General features: G+C 43.4%; 1 protein-coding gene across 6 annotated transcripts in view; it reads left to right on the forward strand.

Annotated features, from left to right (window-relative positions):
- The window catches only part of ERICH2 (glutamate rich 2), a 72,111-nt gene that overhangs the window by 15,118 nt on the left and 32,489 nt on the right, over window positions 1-24,504 (forward strand). For 2 of the 6 annotated variants that reach the window (XM_053278049.1, XM_053278056.1), the window contains exons 4-10: window positions 1,186-1,222; window positions 6,258-6,291; window positions 6,545-6,593; window positions 8,407-8,443; window positions 10,265-10,351; window positions 11,809-11,891; window positions 13,480-13,572. In XM_053278049.1, coding sequence (XP_053134024.1) covers window positions 1,186-1,222; window positions 6,258-6,291; window positions 6,545-6,593; window positions 8,407-8,443; window positions 10,265-10,351; window positions 11,809-11,891; window positions 13,480-13,572 — 420 coding nt within the window. The remainder of the gene's footprint in view (window positions 1-1,185; window positions 1,223-6,257; window positions 6,292-6,544; window positions 6,594-8,406; window positions 8,444-10,264; window positions 10,352-11,808; window positions 11,892-13,479; window positions 13,573-24,504) is intronic. The other 4 variants (XM_053278015.1, XM_053278025.1, XM_053278033.1 and 1 more) reach the window with 4 other exon arrangements.

Consider the following 24,504-nt stretch of genomic DNA (forward strand, 5'->3'; position numbering starts at 1 on the left):
ACACATTGGTTCTTTCAGTAAGATTGCACTATAAATCTGTCCCTTTATACTCTTTATCAAGGAGCAAAAATGTAAAAACAATTGGATAAAATTTAATATAGATGCGATATAAAATAGGGATGTGCTCTAGTGATGTGCACGGACTGGTCCAGAGGCTATTCTGAAGGCCTCTGGACCAGTGTGGACATGAGGGCGGTTCAGCAGTTCGATGCCGGGTGGGGGGCTCTTTAAGGGCGGGGGAGGGTGTACTTATACCTCCCGCCACTTTCCCCCCACCGGCACGTGTATTTTGGAAATCTTTTGGGGCGGCAGGGTACCTCCTTGCCGCCCCTTCCCCCAGTCATCAGCAAAAGACTTCAGAAAGCCTTTTGCGCATGTGCACGTCACGCGTGCGCATCACGTGGGGTAAGTACACCCTCCCCCCGCCCTTAAAGAGCCCCCCACCCCAGTGGCAGGCCGCAGCTCCGTGGTTCCGTGCACATCCCTAATGTGCTCGAAGCATTTTGGCACCTCTATTTCCAGGTGCTGCATTTGGTTTGGAACAGAAAGTTCCCTGTTTCCAGCAGCGTTTGGGCAGTGCCAGGCAGGAAATGGTGTCTGAGCATGTGCAGACATCACCTTGAGTGCTCTTGTTGCCTTCCTCCTTTTAAAGTGCCTGCTCTCTGCCCCTCTCCCAGATGTGCACAAAATGCTTCATGCACGTCCCTAATATCAAACAATTCCAATTTATAGAGTACCATCTTTAGATTGTAGAGGTTCATGTTTAATAACTTTTTGTCTTTACTCTTTGCTTTTTATCAGATGGCTTCTGATATTGCCACTAAGGATTTTTGTTTACCATGTTTTAAATATATCTTGAAATTTAATGTTCTATTCTGTCTTTATGAACTAATTTATATATATTTGTATTACATTTATATCCCACTCTTCCTCCAAAGAGCCCAGAGCTGTATACATGGTTATGTTTGTCCTCACAACAACCCTGTGAGGTAGGTTAGGCTGAGAGATGTGTGACTGGCCCAGAGTCACCCAGTGAGTTTCATGGCTGAGTGGGGATTTGAACTTGGGTCTCCCCGGTCCTAGTCGAACACTCTAACCACTGCGCCACACTGGCTCCCCTAAACAAAAATGCAAGTTCTGTATGAGGACATTGCACTAAATATACTTGATCTTCTTTCTTTTTAGATGGATTTATCCTGGAAACATGTTTACCGTTGTCAAGGTAAGGAAGATGGATTCCTCTTTTGAGTGAATTTAGGGTTTCTAAGAATGTGTGATCTATTAGTTTCTTCCTCTTTCTCTTGATAATGTAGTAACATCCCCATCTTTACTCAGAAGTATGTCCAACTGATTTGAATGAGGCTTAAGGGAAGTATCGCACTATAGCCTAAGGACCAAACTGCACATCACACACCAGTGCATGTAACAAACCTTCAAAAGCCACTTTTTCTAAGGAAAATCAACTTTGGGAGGAGACATATTGGAGTGGAGAAGCCGCAGGAAGGAAGGGGTGTGTAACCTTTTCTTAACTTGCTGCTTCTCCATCCTAGCCCTTTATGAATATTATTATTTAGAATATATGATTCCTTTTCTAAGAAATTTTGGAAATGTAACTCACATTTAGGCTCATTTTATCATATGTGGTGGAGTTGTGGTAAAGCTCAACAGTTTTGGAGACAAACTCATTTGAAAATTGAATATATCTTAGAAGTTAAGATTCCTTTTCTTCCAGAAATTTTTCTTTTAAGTATGATAAAACCTTATATTTCTGCCAAATTAAACAAATTGTGTTTATATATGATTACAGCGGCTAGGATTATATATGCTTCTAATTGGCGTATTTTAGAAATCCCCTCCTTAAATGATTGGTTTTTGAAAGTGTGGGATTATGCTTCATTTTCAAAAGTCTTGGCTTATGTACATGGTATATCTACTGAATCATTCATGTCTGTCTGGAAACCTTTTATAAATTATAATATCCATTATGGTCAAACTTTGTTCCCATTTTCTGGATTTGATCTATAGTGTTACTGATATGTAATTTACAAGAAGCTGATTAGATTTTATAACTCTCTAAGAGTCTGAATTTCTTTTGCTTTGTCTTGTTCTAGATATCTTTTATTTTATTAATTAGAAAAATGAGGTTTTTCATTATGAAAAACTATTGGTGTTATACTGTCTTTATGGTGATTTGTCTTTGTCTTCTTTGGTTTACTTCTCAATAAAAATTATTATTTAAAAAAATAAAAAATAAAAAATATTTATATTCATTACATTGCAATGCAATATTTATTTTTTTATAAACTTGTATACCACCTATTACCAAAATCTCTAGGTGGTTTACAGCATAAAACAAACCAGGAATGAAACAAACCAAGAATTTATTAGTTAAAACATAAAAAACCAGATTAAAATATCCATAAAACACCAGCTAATTAAAAAGCTTGGCTGTTATGTGCCTTCAGTTGTTTCCTAAAGGCCAACAAAGATGGAGCAGCTCTAATCTCAGCAACCAGATAAACTGGTGGCACCCTCAGACGAACCTCCCCTGAAGATCTTAATAGGTGATGGGGTTCATGATGAAGAAAGCATTCTCTTAAATACTGTGGGCCCAAGACATTAAGGGCTTTATAGGTAATAACCAGCACTCTGTATTTTGCCCAGAAACCTATTGGTAGCCAGTGTAGATCTTTTTGAATCTGAATAATATCATCTCTAAGGAACATCCCAGAGACCAATCTGGCAGCAGCATTCTGCACCCATTGTAGCTCCCGGACTATGTACAAAGGTAGCCCCTTGTAGAGTGCATCGCAAGGCTGGAGGTTACCATTATGCCCACCACTGTTGTAAGGCCACTCACTTCCAGGAAAGGTTGCAGTTGGCAAACCAGTCAAAGCTGATAAAAAGCAGTCCTGGCCACTGCCTCCACCTGAGGTATCAGGAAGAGGGTTGGTCCAGAAGTACTCCCAAGCTGCAAATGTTCCTTCTGGCGGAGTGTACCCCATCTAGAACAGGCAGATCCATCCCATTTCCCAAACTGTGACTTCCTACAATGAGCATTCCATTTTGTTTGGCTTCAGTATCAGTTGTTATCCCTCATCCAACCCATAACTGCCTCTAGGCAGGCATTCAAGGAAGTTATGCCATTGCCTGATGAAACTGACATGGAGAAGTAGATTTGGGTGTCATCAGTGTACTGATAATATCCTGCACCAAATTCCCTGATTATATCTGCCAGCAGTTTCATGTAGATGTTAAAAAGCATTGGAGATAATAGGAGCCCTGAGGGACACCATACGAAAGCTCTTGCTTTGTAGAGTATCAGTCTCCAAGTAACACCTTCTGAAATCTGACCAAGAGGTATGAATGGAACCACTCTAAAGCAGTGCCCCCTACACCCAGTCTCTGCAGGCAATCCAGAATGATACCTTTGTTGATGGTATTGAAAGCTGCCGAGAGATCCAAAAGGACCAACAGGGTCACACACCCTCTGTCAATTCCCCTTTGGAGATAATCCATCAGGCCGACCAAAGCAGTCTCCATCCCATAACCTGCCCAAAAGTCAGTTTGAAATGGGTCTAGATAATCTGTTTCATCCAAGACTGCCTGGACTTAAGAGGCCACTACCCTCTCAATCACCTTGGCTGACCATGGGAGATTGGAGACAGGCCTATAATTGCACAACTCTGAGGGATCCAATGTAGGCTTCTTTAAAAGAGGTCTAATAATTGCCTCTTTAAACAAGAAGGCATCCTACCTTCCCTCAGAAAAAGCATTTATGATCTCAACCAGGCCCTCTCCAACAATCTGCCTGTTTGATAATATAAACCATGTTGGACAAGGGTCAAGAGAATAGATGGTAGGGTGCACAGTTCCAAGCAGCTTGTTCACGTCCTCAGGAATCACAAATTAAAGCTGATCCAATATAACCACACAAGAGGAGTTACCCTTGCTAAAGACTCTGCACCAACAATGGAATCCAGGTTGGCTCAAATACAAGAGATTTTGGCCACAAAAACCTCATTAAAAGCTTCTCAGTGGCTAACTGGTGGTTCCAAAGCCAGAGCGTAAGGGGCCTGTATAATTTCCTTCACCACCCTCGACAATTCTGCTTGATGCGGACCTGCGGACACAATACGCACAGTAAAGAAGCGCTTCTTTGCTGCACATATTGCCAGATCTTCAGTTGTGCTCTATGCTGTAATCTTTCAGATTTGAGCTGAGTCTTTCTCCACTTGTATTCTAGTTGTCTACCTAGCTACTTCTGCTCCTGTAGTTCTTCTGTACCATGGAGCTAACTTGGAAGCAGATCAGAGAGGACACCTAGGAGTGATTGAATATGTTACCCTAGTGAGCTCATTATTCCAATTTTCCACGAGGGTGTCAACAAGATCACCGGTAGAGCCAACATTAAAGCCCTCCAAGGTTTTTTGGAGTCCTATTGGATCCTATGGCCTCCTTGGTGGACCATCCTAATAGGCCCTTCACTCCTGGAGAGGTGACTAGTGACTGCCAATTGAAACTTCGCTAGGTGGTGGTCCATCCATGACAATGGGGAAATAATTGGCATCCCCACCCACAGAACACCTCTCTGATCAGAGCAAAATGCCAAATCAAGTGTGTTACGAACAACACTTGTCAGCCCTTAGCCCACTTGGGAAAGGCCCATAGTTGTCATGGACGCTGTGAACTCCGAGCTGCTCCTGACAGTTCAGTCCCAATAATCAATCTCCTTCCAAAGCACCTTTTTAAAAGGAAGAAATACATGCACCTAGGAGTAAGCCATACTGAACTCAGTGGCCGGCATGCCATGCAATGGAACATCACTGTTTGTGACCCACCAGAGCTGCTGTTGGAAGTGAAAGCCTCGGCAGTGCAGCACAGCAGGGCCCTCGCACTGATGTTCTGTTGCATGAAATGTTGGCCAGTGTGGTCATTCCACAGTTGCGCCATTGCAGTACACTGTTGGGGCTGCCTTTCATGTTTGGCAGCAGCCCCAGTGAGTCCTGATGCCATTGTTCTTCTGCATGGAAGATCGACCAGTGGGGTTTACTCCACAGGGCTCTGTGGTCTCCAGGAGTCGACATCAACTTGATGGCACACTTAACCTTTACACATGCATAAGATTTGGCAGAGTATAAGCCTGTTCTGTTTCAGTTGCTGATGGCAGCCTGTAAATGGGTCTAATATTAAAATTTCAAAAACTCAAAAGATATTCCAACTGTACTGAAAATACACCATTCATGAACATCATAGGATGGTAGAAAACCTTGGAAGATCACTGTTAAGGACTCAGTCTATCGGCTTCAGTGCTCTCTCTCAACACATTAGCTGAGCTCAGGTCTTTCCTCCACTGCTAAAGTCTGTTCTGAAGGCACAGTAAACTAGGCTCTTCAGTCAGCTGCTGAATCCTAGAGAACAGGCTGCGTCTCTTCTTTATCTATCAGCAGTGGTGTAGTGCTGCAGGGACGCAGTCCCGGCACTTCCACCCCCACCCTCCCCTGCTCCAGGGTCTCAGCAGGGATGCAAATCCATTGGCTTTCTACATTGGAAATAATGTGCTACTCTTGCTGTTCCAAGTGTTTAATACTATTCTTCCTGTCTTAGAAACATAGGAAGCTGCATTATATTGAATCTGACCATTGCTCCATCTAGCTCAGTATTGTCTGTACTGACTGGCAGTCAGCGGAAGTCGCGGAAAGATGAGCACGCATGCGCCCATCGCAGAGCGCACACGCCTGTCGCCGCCGTGCACGCACCGCATACGTTGACGTATGTGGCACTCGCGCACCGCGATGGGCGCATGCGTGCTCGTCTTTCCGCGACTTCCAGGCAACAATGGGGGCAGGGGCGGCAGGGAGGAACGCTGCTGCCCCCAAAACTTCAACCTTAAATGCAGCGCCGAAGGGGGAAGAGCAGCGGGAGGGGTAAGCTCTACCCCCCCGCCCTTAAAGGTAGACCCCCCTCAGTGCCGGACCGCGCCACAGTGGTTCCGTGCACACCACTAACCTCTGGGTGCAGAAGGTATTTCAAGCAGTGTCAAACAGACTAACCAACGTGGTGGTCTGCAGTATAACAACCTTTAAGAATTGTTGCTCTAGTATAATATAATAAAATTGTAATAATAGATGAATTGCTTGGTGTAGTAGAAATATTGTTCTGGGATGAAAGTTTTGTTTGAAGTATTTCCATTTGAATCATTTCTTATAATTAAAGGAGAATAAATACTCATTATTCATACTTTTATTTTGTTCTAGGCATAGTAGTTTAGGTTGGACAGATGCAATGAAGGTAAAAATGTTCATCTAGAATTTTACTATACTTAAAAAAATTAATATATTGGCATTTAATAGTTTATTGAGATATATAACATTTTGGTCATTCTGGTTTTGCTTTATGATCAAGAGTCACATGATATTACTTGTGTCATGATGTTTTAGTGATATTTTTGGGAATTCTTACAAGTGAAAAACAATGGTGAAGGCTTTTACAATGGACTTGGATGGGCAGTCTTAGTTTGTTCTTACTTCTGGCTGTATTGCAGGAACAGAAGAACAGACAGAATGGAAGGTTGCATGTGTTTGGCCCAAAAGGTAACTAGTTTTAAAAGTTCCTAAATATTGTAAATATTGTCTCTTTGATTCTCTAACCTGACCAAGATACATAACTGGAATTATGCATCTAAAGGGGACAAATGTAAAGTGTGTGCAGGCTGTGCAGACTCAGCTCTCACTGGCTCCCATTCATTTCTATGAGAAGAGATAAGCAAGTTGTAGTATAGAGCTCTGTTGGGTAGAGATAAAACCTGCTCCGTTAACAGACACTGGAGTCACTAGTTTCAGGGGTACAATTTAACCATACTCCAGTGGTGCTCCAACACATACCCCTTAGTGTTCTGCACTGTTGTAGTGTGAGCAAAACCTTTATACAAGGTAGTTTGACCTTCCCTAATAGGGATGTGCACAGACTGGTCCGGAACCCATTCTAAGAGCCTCCAGACCCGTCTGGACCTGGGGCCGGTTCAGCGGTTCGACGCCGGGGGGGGGCCTTTAGGGGCGGGGGAGGGTGTACTTACCCCTCCCGCCGCTTTCCCCTTTCCAGCGCTCCCGTTTTTTAAAGCATTTAGGGCGGCAGGCTACCTCCCCGCTGCCCCTTCCCCCGTTCCTCGGCAAAAGGCTTCAAAAGCCTGACTGCGCGTACACACGCCATGCGCACGTCACATGCACGCACACACATCTGACATACACATGCAACATATGGATGTCATGCGCGTGCGCAATGTGCGCACTACAGTCAGGCTTTTGAAGCCTTTTGCCAAGGAACGGGGGAAGGGGTGGCAGGGAGGTACTCTGCCACCCCAAATTCTTTAAAAAACAGGAGCGCTAGAGGGGGAAAAGCCGCTAGAGGGATAAGTAAATCCTCCCACACCCTTAAAGGGCCCCCCCTCCCCAGTGCCGGACCACGGAGGTGAGGTTCCGTGCACACCACTATTCCCTGATAGGGATGCCAACGTAGGATGGCAGTTTACGTAAAAAACGATGTCCATTTATCTCTTGGAGTCCTTCCATGCAACATGTAAGCTCTTCTACAACCACAAGCATCACCTCCTCCAATGATGGGCATTTTTAGTTCCTAATATTGAGAGAGGCCATTAGAATGAGTGTAAGAGAACATCTGTGGAACGTGTGTGCTTGTGTAACTCTCATTTGTTTCAGTGGGACTTGCTCAAGGGATGTGCCTGGTGGATTTAATGCATCATACAGGATGAAGTATAGTTGCAAGTTGAACTGAGCCTGTCAGTCTGTACTGAAAATGTTCAGAAGGGCGATATCCTCTACTTATCATTTAGTAACTTTTGAAATCTTTCCAAGTGCACTGTTGATGCACTATGGAAGGTTAGGAAATAGAATGTTCATTGACAATCTTAATTGATTTTTTGTCTTTTATCACAAGTGTCAACTAAAGAATTGAAAGCATCTATCCAGAAGTATTATGTTCTTGCAATATATATAAGAAACCTTAATATCTAGTCTAATTTATTAATTCAAATTGTATACTAGGTCTGGTCAATGGATGAAAGTGTTTTTGGCCATCGTCTTTTAATTAGAATTAGACCAATCACCTAAAATAAAGAGTGGGGGTTCTGTATGACATTCATGTATATTTTAAAGTTTTAGAAGCACTGTCTTGTTGTAGAGGGAAGGGGCCTAAAGCGGAACCTTGGAACAAAGCCTAGGACACTCTTAGCATTTCTACCTGCCATAGAGGTCATAGTTTTTTAAAATAATATTAAACCTGATACACTTATTTCATCTTGGTTATGCCTTTTTTTCATGGTGTGTGTGGTGGTGGGGAATTAATCATCTGTAAAGTGAGCTAAATCTTTCAATTCCTTTTCCTTTTTAGAAGAAGTGATTATTGAACCAGTTCAAACGGTATCACGGTGAGATGTCTTTTGTTTTGCTACTGGTAGGGGTGTGCACAGACTGCATTTCAAGTACTGGTCTGAATTTGGACCGATCCGTAGTCTGGTGAACTGGTTCGGTCCAGTTTGGCTGAACCACAAACCGGTCCAACCATTCGAGGCAGTGCGCATGGGCTGCTGGGGGTAGCACTATCACAGCAGGAAGCTGCCTGGAGCAGTGCTCACCCCTGCTAACTTGGCAAAGAGGCACCTTTTAACGTGGTGATTCTCTTTATTTAGCAGGGGGAGAGTAACTGGCCCTATCCACCCCCAGCACAGTACCTCCAGTGACTGTTTCTGGTGTCTATCTTATGTTTCTTTTAGATTGTGAGCCCTTTGGGGACAGAGCTCCATCTTACTTATTTCTTTTTTCTCTGTGTAAACCGCCCTGAGCCATTTTTGGAAGGGCGTTATAGAAATCAAATAAATAAAGACCTGCATCTTTAAAGGTGCCACTCGCAGCCCCCTCCCCCCCAACGCTGCCTGGAACCGCCAGACTGGTTTGCGGTTTGGCTGAACCAGACCAGACTGGTTCACCAGACCGCAGACCAGTCCAAATTCAGACCAGTACTCTAACTGCCGTCTGTGCACACTCCTAGATACTGGTACATTACATGCCTTTTTAAACATTTGAAGCTAAATAGTACAATCATTGGTCACTCAAGTAATTTGAAGGATGAGAAATGCATGCATTAAACATTAGCCATTGGTTCAGATGTCATAACTGATCTATTATAATATAGGAATGTTTATAATGTGTTGATGCTAAACATTCACATAGATGTATATGTATGAAATGCCTGAGTAACTTTCCATGCAATGCCTCCTGTGTGGATCAGGAATGGGCTGTGGGATTGTACCCACCCTCCATTTTTTCACACAAATTATCTCCACCTACCTCTAACTGGGTTTGGAGAAATATGTGACTTTGTTAACCCAAGTGCACCTGTGTGCAATTCTAGTTTGAGAATCTTTATTAAAATGGGCTGTCCAAGTGAGCTTGGAAGCATATCCAGGTTCATTTGAACCTAGACTGATGACAATTGCCTGTAATGCCAAATCCAGTTAGAGGAAGTCGGGAGAATTCACATGTGAGAGGGGAAGTAGCATGCGATTAAGCAGCTGACTCTCAATCCCTATAGGCCTTAGGTAGTTTGTGACTCACAACCTTGTTCTGATTACAAATTTAGCAACCTCCCTCAAATTTGTGTGAGCATGTTTTGATCACAAATGGAACAACTGAGTATATAGTACAGGATTTTACACAGCATTTTAGATCTCCTCAACTTCTTCCTAGCTTGCATGACTGTGTGAGTTGTGTCTGCAGAAAATGTCAATGGGGCGAAGCTTCTTAAGTTGTAAATACCAAATGATGTATTGGAAAGAGCTTTTAATGGTAAATTAATTATGTCTTGCAGCCCTTGCTGCCCTCAGAGTTTCTGTGTTTCTGCTGTGTGATGGAGAGCTTCATTGGTGCAGTAGAGAGCTTTGGCAGAAGTGCTTGCTCAGTTGTGTTGTGCCAAAGCATGTGTTTAAGGGAACACACTGAACTATAGGGGTGGTCCCGCTCCGCACGTGAATCTGCTGTTTACGCACATGCTTTACTAGTCAGAATGTCGGCTATTATTCCAAAATCAGCCCTTGATCTTGGACATCTCAAAGTGTGCTTTAATACAAGAACAGAAGAAACAAAAAGCCACATTTGCTCAGTAGAGTATTTGTGTTTCAGTGGAATAATTTTTCTGCAGTTGATGTCAACATTCTTTGTGGTGGATGTTGTTTGTTTTTAAACCAAGGCAGCATGGGATCTGGGAACGAATCTACAAGCAGACCTTATACTCCATCAAAGCAAATCTTGTTATGTGCAGCTAAGTCATCATTGAAAAAGTAAGTCTTGCTTCTGATGAGTTCTTAATTAATTCTAACAAGAGAACAAATTGCTGACACTTAAAGTTTTTAATCGTTAACCAATGGTAATCATAATCCTTTGTATGTAGCCACCGACCAGTTTTTAAGACACACTCTTGGGATGCTGCAGGCTTCTCTATACATTATGCTCACCATGGGATTGTTGCAATAAATTATCTACATGATGAGCAGTGTCTGCCCCAGCTGTGATGTTTGGAAGCACACTGTACTGTCATAGTGCTGAGGGCCTTTGTTGGTATTCCTACCAGCTGCTGCTGATGGTGTAGAGAAGGGATTCTCAAACTTGGGTCCTCAGGTGTTATTGGACTTCAACTCCCATAATCCTCAGCCTCAGTGGCCTTTGGTTGGGGATTATGGGAGTTGAAGTCCAATAACACCTGAGGACCCAAGTTTGAGAATCACTGGTGTAGAGACTCTCCTCACGATGTTGGTGTGTTGCGTAGTAAGCGCTTCTGAACATTATAGCCAGGGTTAACTTCCCATGGAGAGGTTGTTTTTTGATAGCATCTCCATAGGAAGCATAATGTGCACCAGCTCTCATTCAGATGTGGGGATAACAACTGGAGAAATATAAAATGAGATCTAAGTAGCATTCCCTGTCAATCAAAATAAAACTGGCAACACATAGACCAAAAGAAAACATGAACAAAGTGTTGCTTGTTGGGAGGACTCTCCAAGACAAAAATCATGACCAGGGACCTTAGAAGACACTGAAGTGTAGTACCATTATCCATTGACTCTGCAAGGACTTCAGCATAGCACATAGACTACCTTGGGTTTCTTCTGAATTGGTTAGGAATGTTTTGAACACAAAATACACTTCGGTGTTGAAGAGAATGGGGGAGCGTCTATGCATATGGAACTCGATGTGCACCTTGAGGCCCCCCGTGAAGCTATGGTTTGTGCCCTTTATGTGGAATGATTTGGTTCTTGTGCTGAGACAGGATGTCATTGCTAAAGAGAAATTGAGCAGCACAGGTAGTTAAAGTGACTGACATGCTGTACAGGCTTATGAGGGCGGAGCAAGAACTCCATCCTCACAGGCAGCCAGGAAACTAACTGTGCATGAAGCTTGCCTCACAACATGTATTGTGGGAGGGCTGCAGCCCTCGCAGACACATTCCTGGACACAAAAGCGGCTTTTTCAGAGAGGGAAGAGAAGCAAAAATTGTTTCCCTCTCCCTACATGCTGTGTTGTGAGGCAAGCCTTGCACACAGTAAGCTTCCAGACTGCTTGTGAGGACAGAGCTCTTGCTGTGCCCTCATAAGCCTGTGTGCTTGTCAGCCACTGGAGTGGGTGGGTGGATGGGTGGGTGAATGGGTATGTGAAAGCATAATATATTTCTGTAGTCCCAGTTTGTCTTTATTACAACGTATGTTTTTGTCTTTTCTTGAAAAACATTTGCAACACTTAGACGGAATGCTTTAACAAGGATCGTAAAACATAAAAATCCAAAGACTAGTGTAAGACTGCATGATCACATAGAAGAAGAAGCAGGTGAGATTTACATTTGCACATATGATTTAACCTGTAGAAAACTTGTAGGTTATCTGTTTAAAAAAACCCTATGTCCTGGGTGACCTGAGTTCAAATTATACCTTAGCATGTGCGTGCTATGGACAACCTCCATTTCCATATATAATGGGAATAAAGTTGACCTTTTTCATAGAGTAGTTGGGGAAATGGAAAAATGGGGACTCTAAAGGGAATAAAAATGTCACGTGTACAGTCCTCCTGCTGGCAAACAGACACAGTGGCCATGCTTGCAGAGTTTTTGTTTTTGTTTTTATTTAATTCCCTGTAGTTCCCTGTAGGACTCAGCAGTGGCCTGTTTCTTTCTCCTACACCCCTGCAGTGCATGTGCAGGCAGTACAACGGTCTGTTATGTATATGGGAGATCTGTGGGTGCCTCCCATATCCCCATCCAGATCTCCCCACTTCCATTTAGTCAAGTTACACAAGCTTAATCTTGAATATGCTCTCCTCTGAGCTCTTAAACATACCTTTGCTGAGCATGGTCCACCTTGATGTACCATGTACCACTGTGAGGAGTGAGTATTTTGAATAATCCCCATATTTGAAAGGAATCTTTGCCAAAATCTTTAATCAGTGTTTTGGCCATCTCTAAGGCTACAATCCTAAACTCATTCATTAGAGAGTAAGCCCTGTTGAACAGCATAGGACCTTCTTCTAAATAAACATGCATAGGATTGTACTGCACACCTGTGGTGCTTCCCATCTCCACTGAGAGATCATAATCTGATAGCGGCATCTTGCATTTCTTTACTCAGCTGCTAGAAATCGATTGTTCTATTAAGAGAGTATTGATGTCCTTCTGCAACTTAAGCCCATATAGTAGTTAGAACATAAGAACAGCCCTACTGGATCAGGCCCAAGGCCCATCTGGTCCAGCATCCTGTTTCACACAGTGGCCCACCAGATGCCTCTGGAAGCCTACAGGCAGGAGTTGAGGGCATGCCCTCTCTCCTACTGTTACTCCCCTGCAACTGGTACTCAGAGGCATCCTGTCTTTTAGGCTGGAGGTGGCCTGTAGCCCTCCGACTAGTAGCCATTGATAGACCTCTGCCCTATGCACCCTGGCCATCACTGAAGGAAGTCCAACCTCTGCATGCATCATAGCAGCAAAGTGTGTCTTCAGTCTGCTAGCTGGTGGTTGGCCAATCTGTTTTAAATCAGTATTCTGTACTTCTGGAATTCTCTTCTCACTAATGGCTTACCATATATAATAATAGCAATATATATCTCACGAATTGCCTCTTGCTTATAACAGCAATCCAGCAAATGCTCCTCCCTCCTTCTGAAATGGAAGAAGAGAGAGACTGCCACCATCGGCGGGTGGGGTGGGGTGAGGCAGTGGTTACTGAATTACATCCAATATGAAATAACTAAAATGTACACTGATTTTATGCCATGAACTTGTATTTCTATTAGTGTAGCAAACATCTGGTGATATATGAAATAACGTGGATTTCTGTGTTCTCTAGGCTTAACGTAAAAACAGTACCAATGCTGCAGTTGATCAGTGTGTTTCTTTCCTGTTTCTCTCCTCTGCCCCCCCCCCCAGACATTTGTAATGATCAACAGTTAAAAACTGATTTACCCGGACTGAATTATGAAATTAAGATAATTGAGACAAAGACAGACTCAGACGTCAATGGTTGGTTCAAACAAAGTATATTTCATTTGTGAATCTTTCTTATATTGCTTTCATGATGATATAGTGTTTAACATCCTCACTCATGGAGAGGAGGCACTGCATGCAAGGCGCCTTTGCAGCATTTTGTAATTCAGAGTTTTGCTGTGTGGGCAGGGGGCAAATTTTTGCCAATCTCTTCTTCCCCTGAAAGTGCCCATAAAGATGTCCCTGAGGGTTGCACGGCTATCAGGAAATATTTTCACATGTTAAAGAGTGCTTCCAGGAGAAGGAGAGATGGGTGAACATTGCTCCCTGCTCATGCAGCATTTTGCATTCAGTGCCTCCTCACCATTAGTTAGGATATCAGCCATCATATCTAGATTTAAGCACAACTTCGGAAATGCATTTGCTTGAGTCTTGACAGAGAAATGACATTCATTTTGTGGGGTGTTGTTTTTAATTATTATCTTGATTTCAACCTTCTGGATATAGTATATGTTTTAATATGAGGTACTACTAACTCATTAGAGAATACAGGACAATATTCTAACTTTATCTTCACTGTTGTTGATCTCCTCATTGAAATGCCATGTATTACCGTAGGGCCATTTTATATTGGGGGAGAGATATTTTGCTCCATTTATTCCAGGTGTTGCTATAGCAGCAAGTTATTTTTGGTTCTGTTCTTTATTTTAAAAATGTATAGGGGGGAGAGAGTCCCCTATACATAAGGAGTCTGCTTTCAGCATAGTAGTAGTGGGAAGTACAAGTTTGGTGTTGGAAGAAGAGTCCAAGAGAGTGCAGAACTGGTGCAGAACTGAGCATAGGCGGAACTGGGGGGGCGGGGCGGCAGGGCATGCCAGTTCCTGCCACCCCCACCCCATTGCCTACCTGCCCAGCCCCAGGGCCCCTCAGCCACTTGCCTCCAGCTCCAGCCAAGGATCGGCGAGGCCTAGGATCGGAGCAGCCTGCAAACTGCAGAGCTCTTCTCTTCCCACCTCTTAGCTGATCGGCGGGTGGGCCGGGCTTCCAGAGAGGCCTCCGAGTAGGCCTCCCTGAAGCCTGAACTCGGCAGGCCCCAGCAAGCCAGGAAGGAGGCTGGCAGAGCTCCCTGCAGCAGACCAGACCATCCAGCACAGCTTTTGCAAGGTAGGCTGTGAATTCCTTTTTGTGGTTACCCCCGTATATAGGGATCTGCTTGCCATAGGGCTTTGATATGGGTGGTGGGGCGAGACTGAGAAGTCTCTGAATATTTAATTTAAAACAGACTGAAAAATGTGCTGGCTTTAAAAACAAAAACTATCTAAGGCCTATAAGTGGCTTGTTTCATGTCAGAAAATTACAAAAACTTCTGGAACAAATACTTATTTATTCATTCATTCTTTCATTCATTTATAAATGCACTTATGTTCAAGTTGTTTTGCAACCCAGAAGGTCTGAGTGAGAACTGTGAAGCATGTGTTGTGCTTTTATTTTATTTTATTTTTCTTGTGTGTGTACTGCTCTCCAATAACTTGCAGGGACTTCAGGGTCAATCTGGCCAACATGTGAATGCAGCACCTCCATTCCAGAGGAGATGTGTGTTAAAGGGCTTTAAAAGCCTCGTGTGAAAAACCTCCTGCAATCAAACTTTACTGAATTTGTTCAGAATTCTGAGAAAACAAACATAGGCTCACCCTGCATGGTTGAAAGTCTCCTTTGCTAATCTGCAGCGAGGGGACCATTTTAATAATTAGCATTGCTAGTGTGTTCTAGGCATTAAAAGTAGCACAAATATATAGTACTCAATGTATATCACTATATACTGTGAAGTGTGCATGTGTGTATTCAGTGAAATGTATTTCCAGGCAGCATACTTATTTTGAAATATCAAACTTAAATCCTTGGGGGCCTGGGATGTGTGGAGGCCCTGGACTTTGAGGGGCTGGGGGCCCATTTTAAAAACTCATCTCTGGGCCCATTCCAACCTTGCTATGCCCCTGGCAGTCACTACACATGGGTTTCTGCACAACACCTGCACAGAAGAAACTTCCATGTAGAAAATGTGTCTCTTATAAACTGACCCTGAATTTTCCATCCATGACTGGGATATTTGAGAGTTAGAGTCAATAATAAAAGAACAGCACACTGCTTGTGACAGGAATGGGCAAATTACAATGATTTCTTAGTCTGGCAGGGGCTGGTTTTGGCCCTGGCAGAACTTGGCTGTCTGCTCCTGTTGCAAGTGCCTCTGTCTAGTGTGGCAAACTAATGTATCCTCCTCCCTCTTGGTGTCAAAGTAAGCACTGGTGTGGTGAATGCACATATACCCCATCATGAGCCAACAGTCATCATAAGACAAAGGCAGGCAGGAATCATTCACTGGTTTATAGACCCACCACCACCACCTCCTTCTTCCCCTATTTTGCTAGTGGCTATTTGGGCAGGTGATCCTCTAGGACAAAGTCATGTTTTTAAAAAAAGAATGAGATGAGACAGAGAAAATGACACTTGGAATCCTCGCATAACTCCTGACTGTTGTTCTAAGTCTTTTACAGAGATGACTCATGTTTTCAGGTTTTGATCAACAACCATGTCTGGATGGTACAGTGTTCGTTTTAACAAGGATTTCCAGATATTGTTGACTACAAGTCCCATCATTCTTGTTTGGACAGGGGCGCAATTTCAGTGCTTGCCCTAGGCGCTATTTTCCCTAGTTACACCTCTGGAACTGAGGAGAATCAGAGCTGGGTCTGGAAAAAGCTGAGAAATCACTAACAGAAAGTGGAAACTCTCTGGATTGCTTACTTGCTCACCAGCAAGAAGAAACAGTCTGGGGCTGAACCCCCAGAACCATGAAGGCGAATAGGACCTGAGGCTGAACAAGGGACAAGCTGGGTTGCTGGAAAAGCTGAGGTGACTGCAGAGGACTCAGTATTAGGGCCCAGTGTTAGACAGGTCAGTTTGGATGCGTCTTGATCACTTTTCATTTCTTCCTTTTGCTCATTTGGTTGCTGTTTTGGTAACAAACTTTTCAGGAGAAATATTGGTTTAAACTGAACCATTTTCAAAGTAAAATTTCTACGCACGCACATACACACACATATATTTACACACACACACATTTACACACACACACACATATACATAAATCATGGCTTCTGCCTGTTTTTCTCCACCCCATGCCTGAAACCCTTACCACTCTACTAAAGCTTTTTTTAAATACAGAGGTTTAAAAGGCTGTTGTAGTGGACTGAGCCAGAGAAGGCTTATTTATTTTATTATATTTCTATACCGCCTGATATGTGCATCTCTAGGCGGTGTACAGAATTTAAAACAATATTTAAAAGTCAGCACAGATTAAAATACAAAACAATTAAAACAGTAGCATAAAAACAGAAATAAAAACAGTAGCATAAAGCAATTATTAAAACAAATTATTAAAATTAATTCTAATTAAAAGCCTATAAGTCTTGAGGGTCTTCCTGAAAACAAACGGAGAAAGAGATGCTCTTATTTCAGCGGGGACCATATTCCAGAGCCCCCAGGGCAGCCACAGAGAAAGCCTGGTCCTGGGTTACCATCAAACTAGCTGGTGGCAATCGTAACTGAACCTCTCCAGAAGATCATTAAAGTCGGCAGGGTTCATGACAAAGAAGGCACTCTCTTAAATATCCTGGACCCAAGCCATTAAGGGCTTTATAGGTAATAACCAGCACTTTTATTTCATCTGGAAACATATCAGCAGCCAGTGCAGTTCCCTTAAAACCGGTGTTATGTGGTCCCTTCGAGTTGTCCTAGGGACCAATCTGGCTGCCACGTTCTGTACCAATTGTAGTTTCTGGACTACATACAAAGGCAGTCCCATGTAGAGCACATTACAGTAGTCAAGCCTGGAGGTTACCAGCATATGTAAGCAGACATAGCTGTCGTATCAGCCGTAGCTAATAAAAAGCTCTCCTGGCCACCGCCGCAACCTGAGAAATCAAGCAGAGCTTTGGGTCCAGGTGCACTCCCAAGCTATGTACCTGAGCTTTCAGAGGTGATGGTGTAATCCTGTCCAGAACAGACAAATCTAAGCCATCTCTCGGGTCCCAACTCACCACAGGCAGTACCTCCATCTTATTTGGATTCAACTTCAGTTTCTTATCCCTCATCCAGCCCATTATCGCCTCCAAGCAGGCATTTAGAGAAGATATGCCATTTCCTGATGAGGTTGACATGAAGAAATAGATCTGGGTGTCATCCATATATTGATAACACCCAGCACCAAACCTACTGATGATCTCTCCCAGTGGTTTCATGTAGATGTTAAAAATAATTGGAGACAGCTTAAAAGTCTACTTGGTGGTAGTGGTTAAACTTAAAAGTCATAGCTGAAGGACCTGTTAGGATGGTCCGCCCGAGAAGGTTATTAGATCCAATAGGATTCCAAGAAGCTTTGGAGGGATTTAGTGTTGGCTCTGCCGGCGATCCTGTTGATGATCTGGTGGAGAACTTCAACAGCAAACTCACCGGGGCAGTAGACATGATTGCTCCTAAGCATCCTCTCCAACCTGCTGCAAAATTGGCCCCTTGGTGTACGGAAGAGCTACGGGGGCTGAAGTGGCAAGGTAGACAACTAGAGGGCAAGTGGAGAAAGACTCGGCTCGAATCCAACAGATTGCAACATAGAGCTCATTTGAAGACCTCTGCTCGGGCAATACATGTGGCAAAGAAGCAATTCTTTTCTTGCCATATTGCATCTGCAAGTTCATGTCCGGCGGAGTTGTTCAGGGTTGTGAGAGGGCTAGTATATGCCCCTCCCCATCCATTACCTGCTGTGACATGTTTAATGAATTCTTTGGGGGGAAATCTCTTGTATTCAGGCCGACTTAGACTCAGTCTCCACACTTACTTCAGTATCTGATGTGGAGGTGTCCTGCAACTTCTCTTGTGTGGTTAGGTTGGATTAGTTCCGGTTTGTGACTCCTGAGGAAGTGGACAAGCTGCTTGGAGTGGTGTGGCCTGCTATGTGTTCTATTGACCCTTGCCTGACATGGCTTATAATATCTAGCAGGGGGATTGTTGTAGGAGGCCTGGGAGAGATTATAAATGCTTCTCTGAGGGAGGGCAGGATGCCTCCTTGTCTAAAGGAGGCAATTATTAGACCACTTCTAAAGAAGCCTGCCTTGAGTCCCTCAGAGTTGAGTAACTACAGGCCTATCTCCAAACTTCCATGGTTGGGCAACGTAATTGAGGGGGTCGTGGCTTCCCAGCTCCAGACAGTCTTGGAGGAAACCAATTATCTTGACCCATTTCAGACTGGCTTTCGGACAAGCTATGGGGTGGAGACTGCCTTGGTCGGCCTGATGGATGATCTCCAATTGGGAATTGACAGAGGAAGTGTGTTGGTCCTTTTGGACCTCTCGGCAGCTTTCAATACTATCGACCATAGTATCCTTCTGGAGCATCTGAGGGGGGTTGGGAGTGAGAGGCATTGCTCTTCAGTGGTTCCGCTCCTACCTTTCGAGCAGATTCCAGATGGTGTCTCTCGGGGACTGTTGTTCTTCAAAATCTGAACTTTCATATGGTGTCCCTCAGGGCTCTGTATTGTCTCTGATGTTGTTTATCATCTACATGAAACCACTGGGATAGATCATCAGGAGATTTGGTGCAGGGGTGCTATCAGTATGCTGATGACACCCAGATCTATTTCTCTATGTCAACTTCATCGGGAGAAGGCATAACTTCCCTGAATGCCTGCCTGGAGGCAGTGACTGGCTGGATGAGGGATAACAAACTGAGACTGAACCCAGATAAGACAGAGGTACTCATTGTGCAAGGTTGAAACTCGGGAGATGAGTTTGATCTGCTGGTTCTGGATGGGGTCACACTTACCCAGAAGGAACAGGTGCGCGCTCTGGGGGTGCTTCTGGATTTGTGCCTCTCCCTGGTTTCCCAGGTTGAGGCGGTGGCCAGAGGTGCCTTTTATCAGCTTCGGCTGATACGCCAGCTGCGTCCGTTTCTTGAGATGAACAACCTCAGGACAGTGATACATATGCTGGTAATCTCCAGACTGGATTACTGTAATGTGTTCTATGTGGGGCTGCCTTTGTATGTAGTCTGGAAACTACAGCTGGTTCAGAATGTGGTAGCCAGGTTGGTCTCTGGGTCATCTCGGAGAGACCATATTACTCCTGTATTGAAAGAGCTACATTGGCTGCCGATTAAGTTTCCAGGCAGAATACAAGGGGCTGGTTATAACCTATAAAGCCCTAAATGGCTTGGGCCCTGGGTATTTAAGAGAACGTCTTCTTCGGTATGAACCCCACTGCCTATCGAGATCATCAGGAGAGGTCCGTCTGCAGCTGCCACCAGCTCGTCTGGTGGCTACTCGGGGACGGGCCTTCTCAGTTGCTGCCACGATGCTTTGGAACGCGCTCCCTGCTGAAATAAGAGCTTCCCCATCTCTGACAATTTTTAAAAAATCTTTAAAGACACATTTGTTCACCCAGGCTTTTAATTAAATACCGTTTCGTTTTAAAATATTGTTTTAAGGTTTTAAATTCTTACAATGTTTTAACTTTTTGTTGTCATTTATTTTAACCAATGTTTTAATTTGTCATTTATTTGTTTTAACTAATGTTTTAACTTTTTGTTTTTGTTGTAAACCACCCAGAGATGTAAGTTTTGGGCAGTATAAAAATATGTTAAATAAATAAAAATAAATAAATAGTGCTGGTTGAAACCAGGCTGGGACAAATGGTAGCAACATGGGGTCATCCGTGACAGCCACCTTTGACTTTTGTAAGTGCTTATATTAAAAATAATTGAAATGTTTTTAAAATCTGCTGCCAGTTCATCAGGGGAGCCCTTTAGGCAAGTGACTGACCTGACAAATTAATTGACTTAACTTTTCATCTCTATTTTCTTTTGTCAAACAAGGCTTCAGGCATGCAAGGAGAGGATACATGAATTAAGCTACAATTTTTAATTTGCTCTGTACTATATTAGCTATATAATAAGCTATATAATAAACATTGATTAAGCTATATAATATAATAAGCTATATAATAAACATTGATAACTGACAGGTAGTTTGTCAAAAGTAGTAGTAGTAAAGTTATCCCTTGCCAACCAGTTTTACCAACCGCAGTTTTGTGTATATGCGAATAGGAAATTGTGACAGTTCTTGCCAACCACGACCAGAGTATCCATGGTTTGTGAGGTTTTTTAGTGATTGGGGTTAGGGTTAGGGTTTCCAGTGATTTGGGGGTGTTCGGAGGTTCGATCTGCTCATTCCTCTTGGTAACCCTTGCTGTCCCTTGCCAATTTAAAATGCCTTTGCATGATTTTGGTTGGGGGGTGGGGTTCAAAAGATTTCGATCTGCTCATTCTTCTTGGTGACTCTTGGTGATATTACAGGATTTTTTGTTATTTTTAAAAAACATTTTATTTGCATTTTTTCCTTTATTTTTTCGGTCTTTTTTGTTTGTGGTTCCCCTAACCCCATTTCCCATAGACTTTAATGCCTCACCAACCACGAATTTGCCAACGGTGAGATTTGATCAAAACAGAACCCTAGCAATTCTTTTGAACCACCCCCCCCCCGCAAATCACTCAAAGGCATTTTAAATTGGCAAGGGACAGCAAGGGTTACCAAGACAAATGAGCAGATTGAACCGCTGGAAAACCTAACCCCAATCACTAAAAAACCTCACCAACCGCGGATACTCTGGTCGTGGTTCGCAAGATCTGTCACAATTTCCTATTCACATATACGAATAGGGATGACTGTACAGTTTTTCTACCTTTCAGAGAAATCCTGACTTGTAAAGGACAATTGCTCACTCTCCTATTACCTTTTGATGAGCTAACCTTTAGGATCATAACCTGTATGTGATGTCATAGTTCATTCTGCTTTACTAAATAAAGGACTAGACTTATGTAGATTTTTTAAAAACTCAAAAATCTGCCCTGCTGAAATTGATTGAAGAGTCTAGCAGAGGTGCAGTAAGCAATGGAACCAAAGACCTCTGGTAAGCGAATCTTTGATCAAGTCTGAGGAGTTTGTTATATCTGTAATTCTATTCAAAGATCATCAGATTGAAAAGTGCTTCCCTAGGATCTGAACAGCTTTGATTTGGTTTATGAACTTCTTGGGCCTCTTTCTTATGCTTGCTTGTTGGGATTTGTGTGTGTGCACTGTTCCATTTTGTGAGAGATGCTATTCCTTCAATACATCCTTCTCATTTAAAAATTATGCTATTATGTTGCCATAATTATGTTTGAGCAACAGAATCTAGAGAAAATCCTTGTTAGTTTTAATATTATGTGCAACTTAGATATGTGCATATGGTGTTTATTTTTACTTTTGAGTTTGAATGTTTGCTATGCTGGATTTTAATTTTGATTCAAAATTGCAGTAGTTTAGGGATGAGCCATTTGGAATTAGAGGACAAAACTTTAGGCTTAGAAAAGTGCCTAGGTAGAATATTTTCCTAGAAATATAAGAACATAATTTTGAGCTGCCCATAAAAGTGCAACTGCTTTTCTATACTTCCAATTTTTAAAGAGACCTTTAGCCACAACCTTCACAGCTAAGGTTGAACAGATTATCTTAAATCTGCACTTATTTGTGGCAAGCCACTCTTCTCACTGTTGTTTACATTTTAATAATAGCACTATTAGAAAGTATATGTCCTTTCATTGTGAATAAGAATACAAATACTTTTGATAAAGGACTTTTCTAAATGTTTTAATGGATAGTGTTCACCCGGTTGACTATTGTAAAATAGGGGTGTGCATGGTCCGGAGCCCCCCCGGACCAGCACGGGGGGGCCTGTAACTTTAAGCGGGGGGGGTTGTACTTACCCCCCCCGCCGCTCTTCCCCCTCCGGCGCTGATCCGTTCAAATATCTTCTGGGGGCGGCAGGGTTCCTCCCTGCCGTCCCTGCCCCCATCGTTGTTAGTTTAGGGGCCAGAGTCTTGGACTGAGCAGAAAACTGGAAGAGAGACGAGCGCTGCAAAGCCTTTTAAAAAGAGACTTGAGGAGGTAAAAAGTTTGTAAAAGAGACAAGCGGCTTGCTGAGTGCTAGCAGCGTGCATGCGCCCTGCGCGGCGCGCGCGCTTGTCTCTGACGCTGCCGCACACTCGCTACGCATACGTATGCGGCGCGGCAGCGTCAGAGACGAGCGCGCGCACCGTGCAGGGCGCATGCACGCCGCTAGCGTTCGGCAAGTCGCTCGTCTCTTTTACAAACTTTTTACCTCCTCAAGTCTCTTTTTAAAAGGCTTTGCAGCGCTCGTCTCTCTTCCAGTTTTCTGCTCAGTCCAAGACTCTGGCTCCTAAACTAACAACGACGGGGGCAGGGACGGCAGGGAGGAACCCTGCCGCCCCCAGAAGATATTTGAACGGACCAGCGCCGGAGGGGGAAGATCGACGGGGGGGGGGTAAGTACAACCACCACCACCACCCGCTTAAAGTTACAGCCCCCCGACCCTCCGGACTGCCGGACTTCCGAACCGGTCCGGCGGTCATCCCAATGGCCCCGAACCAAAACCATGCACACTACTATTGTAAAAGTATTACTTAATACTTACTTCTCATACAAAATTAGGTGCCATAAAATAGGGGAAAGTAGACTTACCAGGATACATGATTTGTTTTTTAAAATGATATTCCATCCTCCATCTGAACCTAAAAGGGATATCCCATCTTCCTTCAGATGGTTGACATTCAGGCTAATGCTGTGCCCATGCAACAGCAGCAGGGTGATTTTTGATGGTCTCCTCTTACTTCTGTAGCCTACTGTGTCTCCTGAAAATATGTCCCTGCAGGTCCTGCAAGTGGGTAGGGCTATGTACCGTGTTTCCCCAAAAATAAGACAGGGTCTTATATTAATTTTAGCCCCCCAAAATGCACCAGGGCAATTAGTGGTACAGCAGAAATTACTGCTAGGTCTTACTTTCGGGGTAGGTCTTACTTTCGGGGAAACAAGGTAATACATCTGACACGTAGCAGTGTAATGCAGTTTATACTAATAAAATACTCAAAGTATAATTCAGTTGCTAAAATACCCTGAAACATCATCAGCAGACTAAATAGAATAATCATATTAACTGTCCTTTCAAGTTTATGTATTAAAGAAAAATGTACTAAGACTTTATCAAAATTAAATGGCCATTGATTCTTAGAATGTACTAGTGATTTTGCAAAAATAAATTAAATGGTTCTGCGAGGCTCCCTTTTCTGCTAAATATTTGATTTAAAGGCAGAATAATTAGTTAAGATTACAGTTAGGTAAAGCAATGGTTCTTGAACCACATGTGAGCTGTGGTATGCTTTCAGCTGATCCTCTAGTAAGGATGTGCAGAACAGGTTTGATCAGAAACCAGCCTGCCGTGAACTGGGCTGGTTCAAGCGGTTTGATCATGAACCACTTCGAGCTGGTTCATCAAACCGACTGGCCCAGCCAATTGGTTTGACCGAACTGGTTTGCATGCCCACAATTCATTCCAAATTCAGACCGAACTGTGCCAAATGATCTGTGCTCACTCCTATCCTCAAGTCCAGCTTGCAATTGAAATAACAGAAGAAAATGACCTCAGATCCGTGACATGATCCCAATATATTCACACCGCTGCTCTCCTCAGTTCCTTTCCAACTGCCAACTAGTACGGACACCATGGAAGGTTCTTCTGCTTGATTGAGGTTTGCCGCCTCAAACATTGTTCTTGATGAACAAGTACATCAACTGAAAATGGACTGCAGGACACTCCTGACAAATACAGCATCATTCCGTGCTCTGGCATCAATAGCATACTGACAGATAAATGGGTGGAGTGAAGCCCAGGTAGCTACCTGGCAGATAGTGTCCAAGGGGACCGCACAATCAAAGGCAGTAGGCTGCCACAGACCTAACTGAGTGCACCTTAACGGTTGTAGGCAACTGCTTATGAGCCAACTGATAGCAAAGTTCAATTGTGGAAA

The sequence above is a fragment of the Hemicordylus capensis genome, chromosome 1, assembly GCF_027244095.1.
Source record: "Hemicordylus capensis ecotype Gifberg chromosome 1, rHemCap1.1.pri, whole genome shotgun sequence".
Taxonomy (NCBI): domain Eukaryota; kingdom Metazoa; phylum Chordata; class Lepidosauria; order Squamata; family Cordylidae; genus Hemicordylus; species Hemicordylus capensis.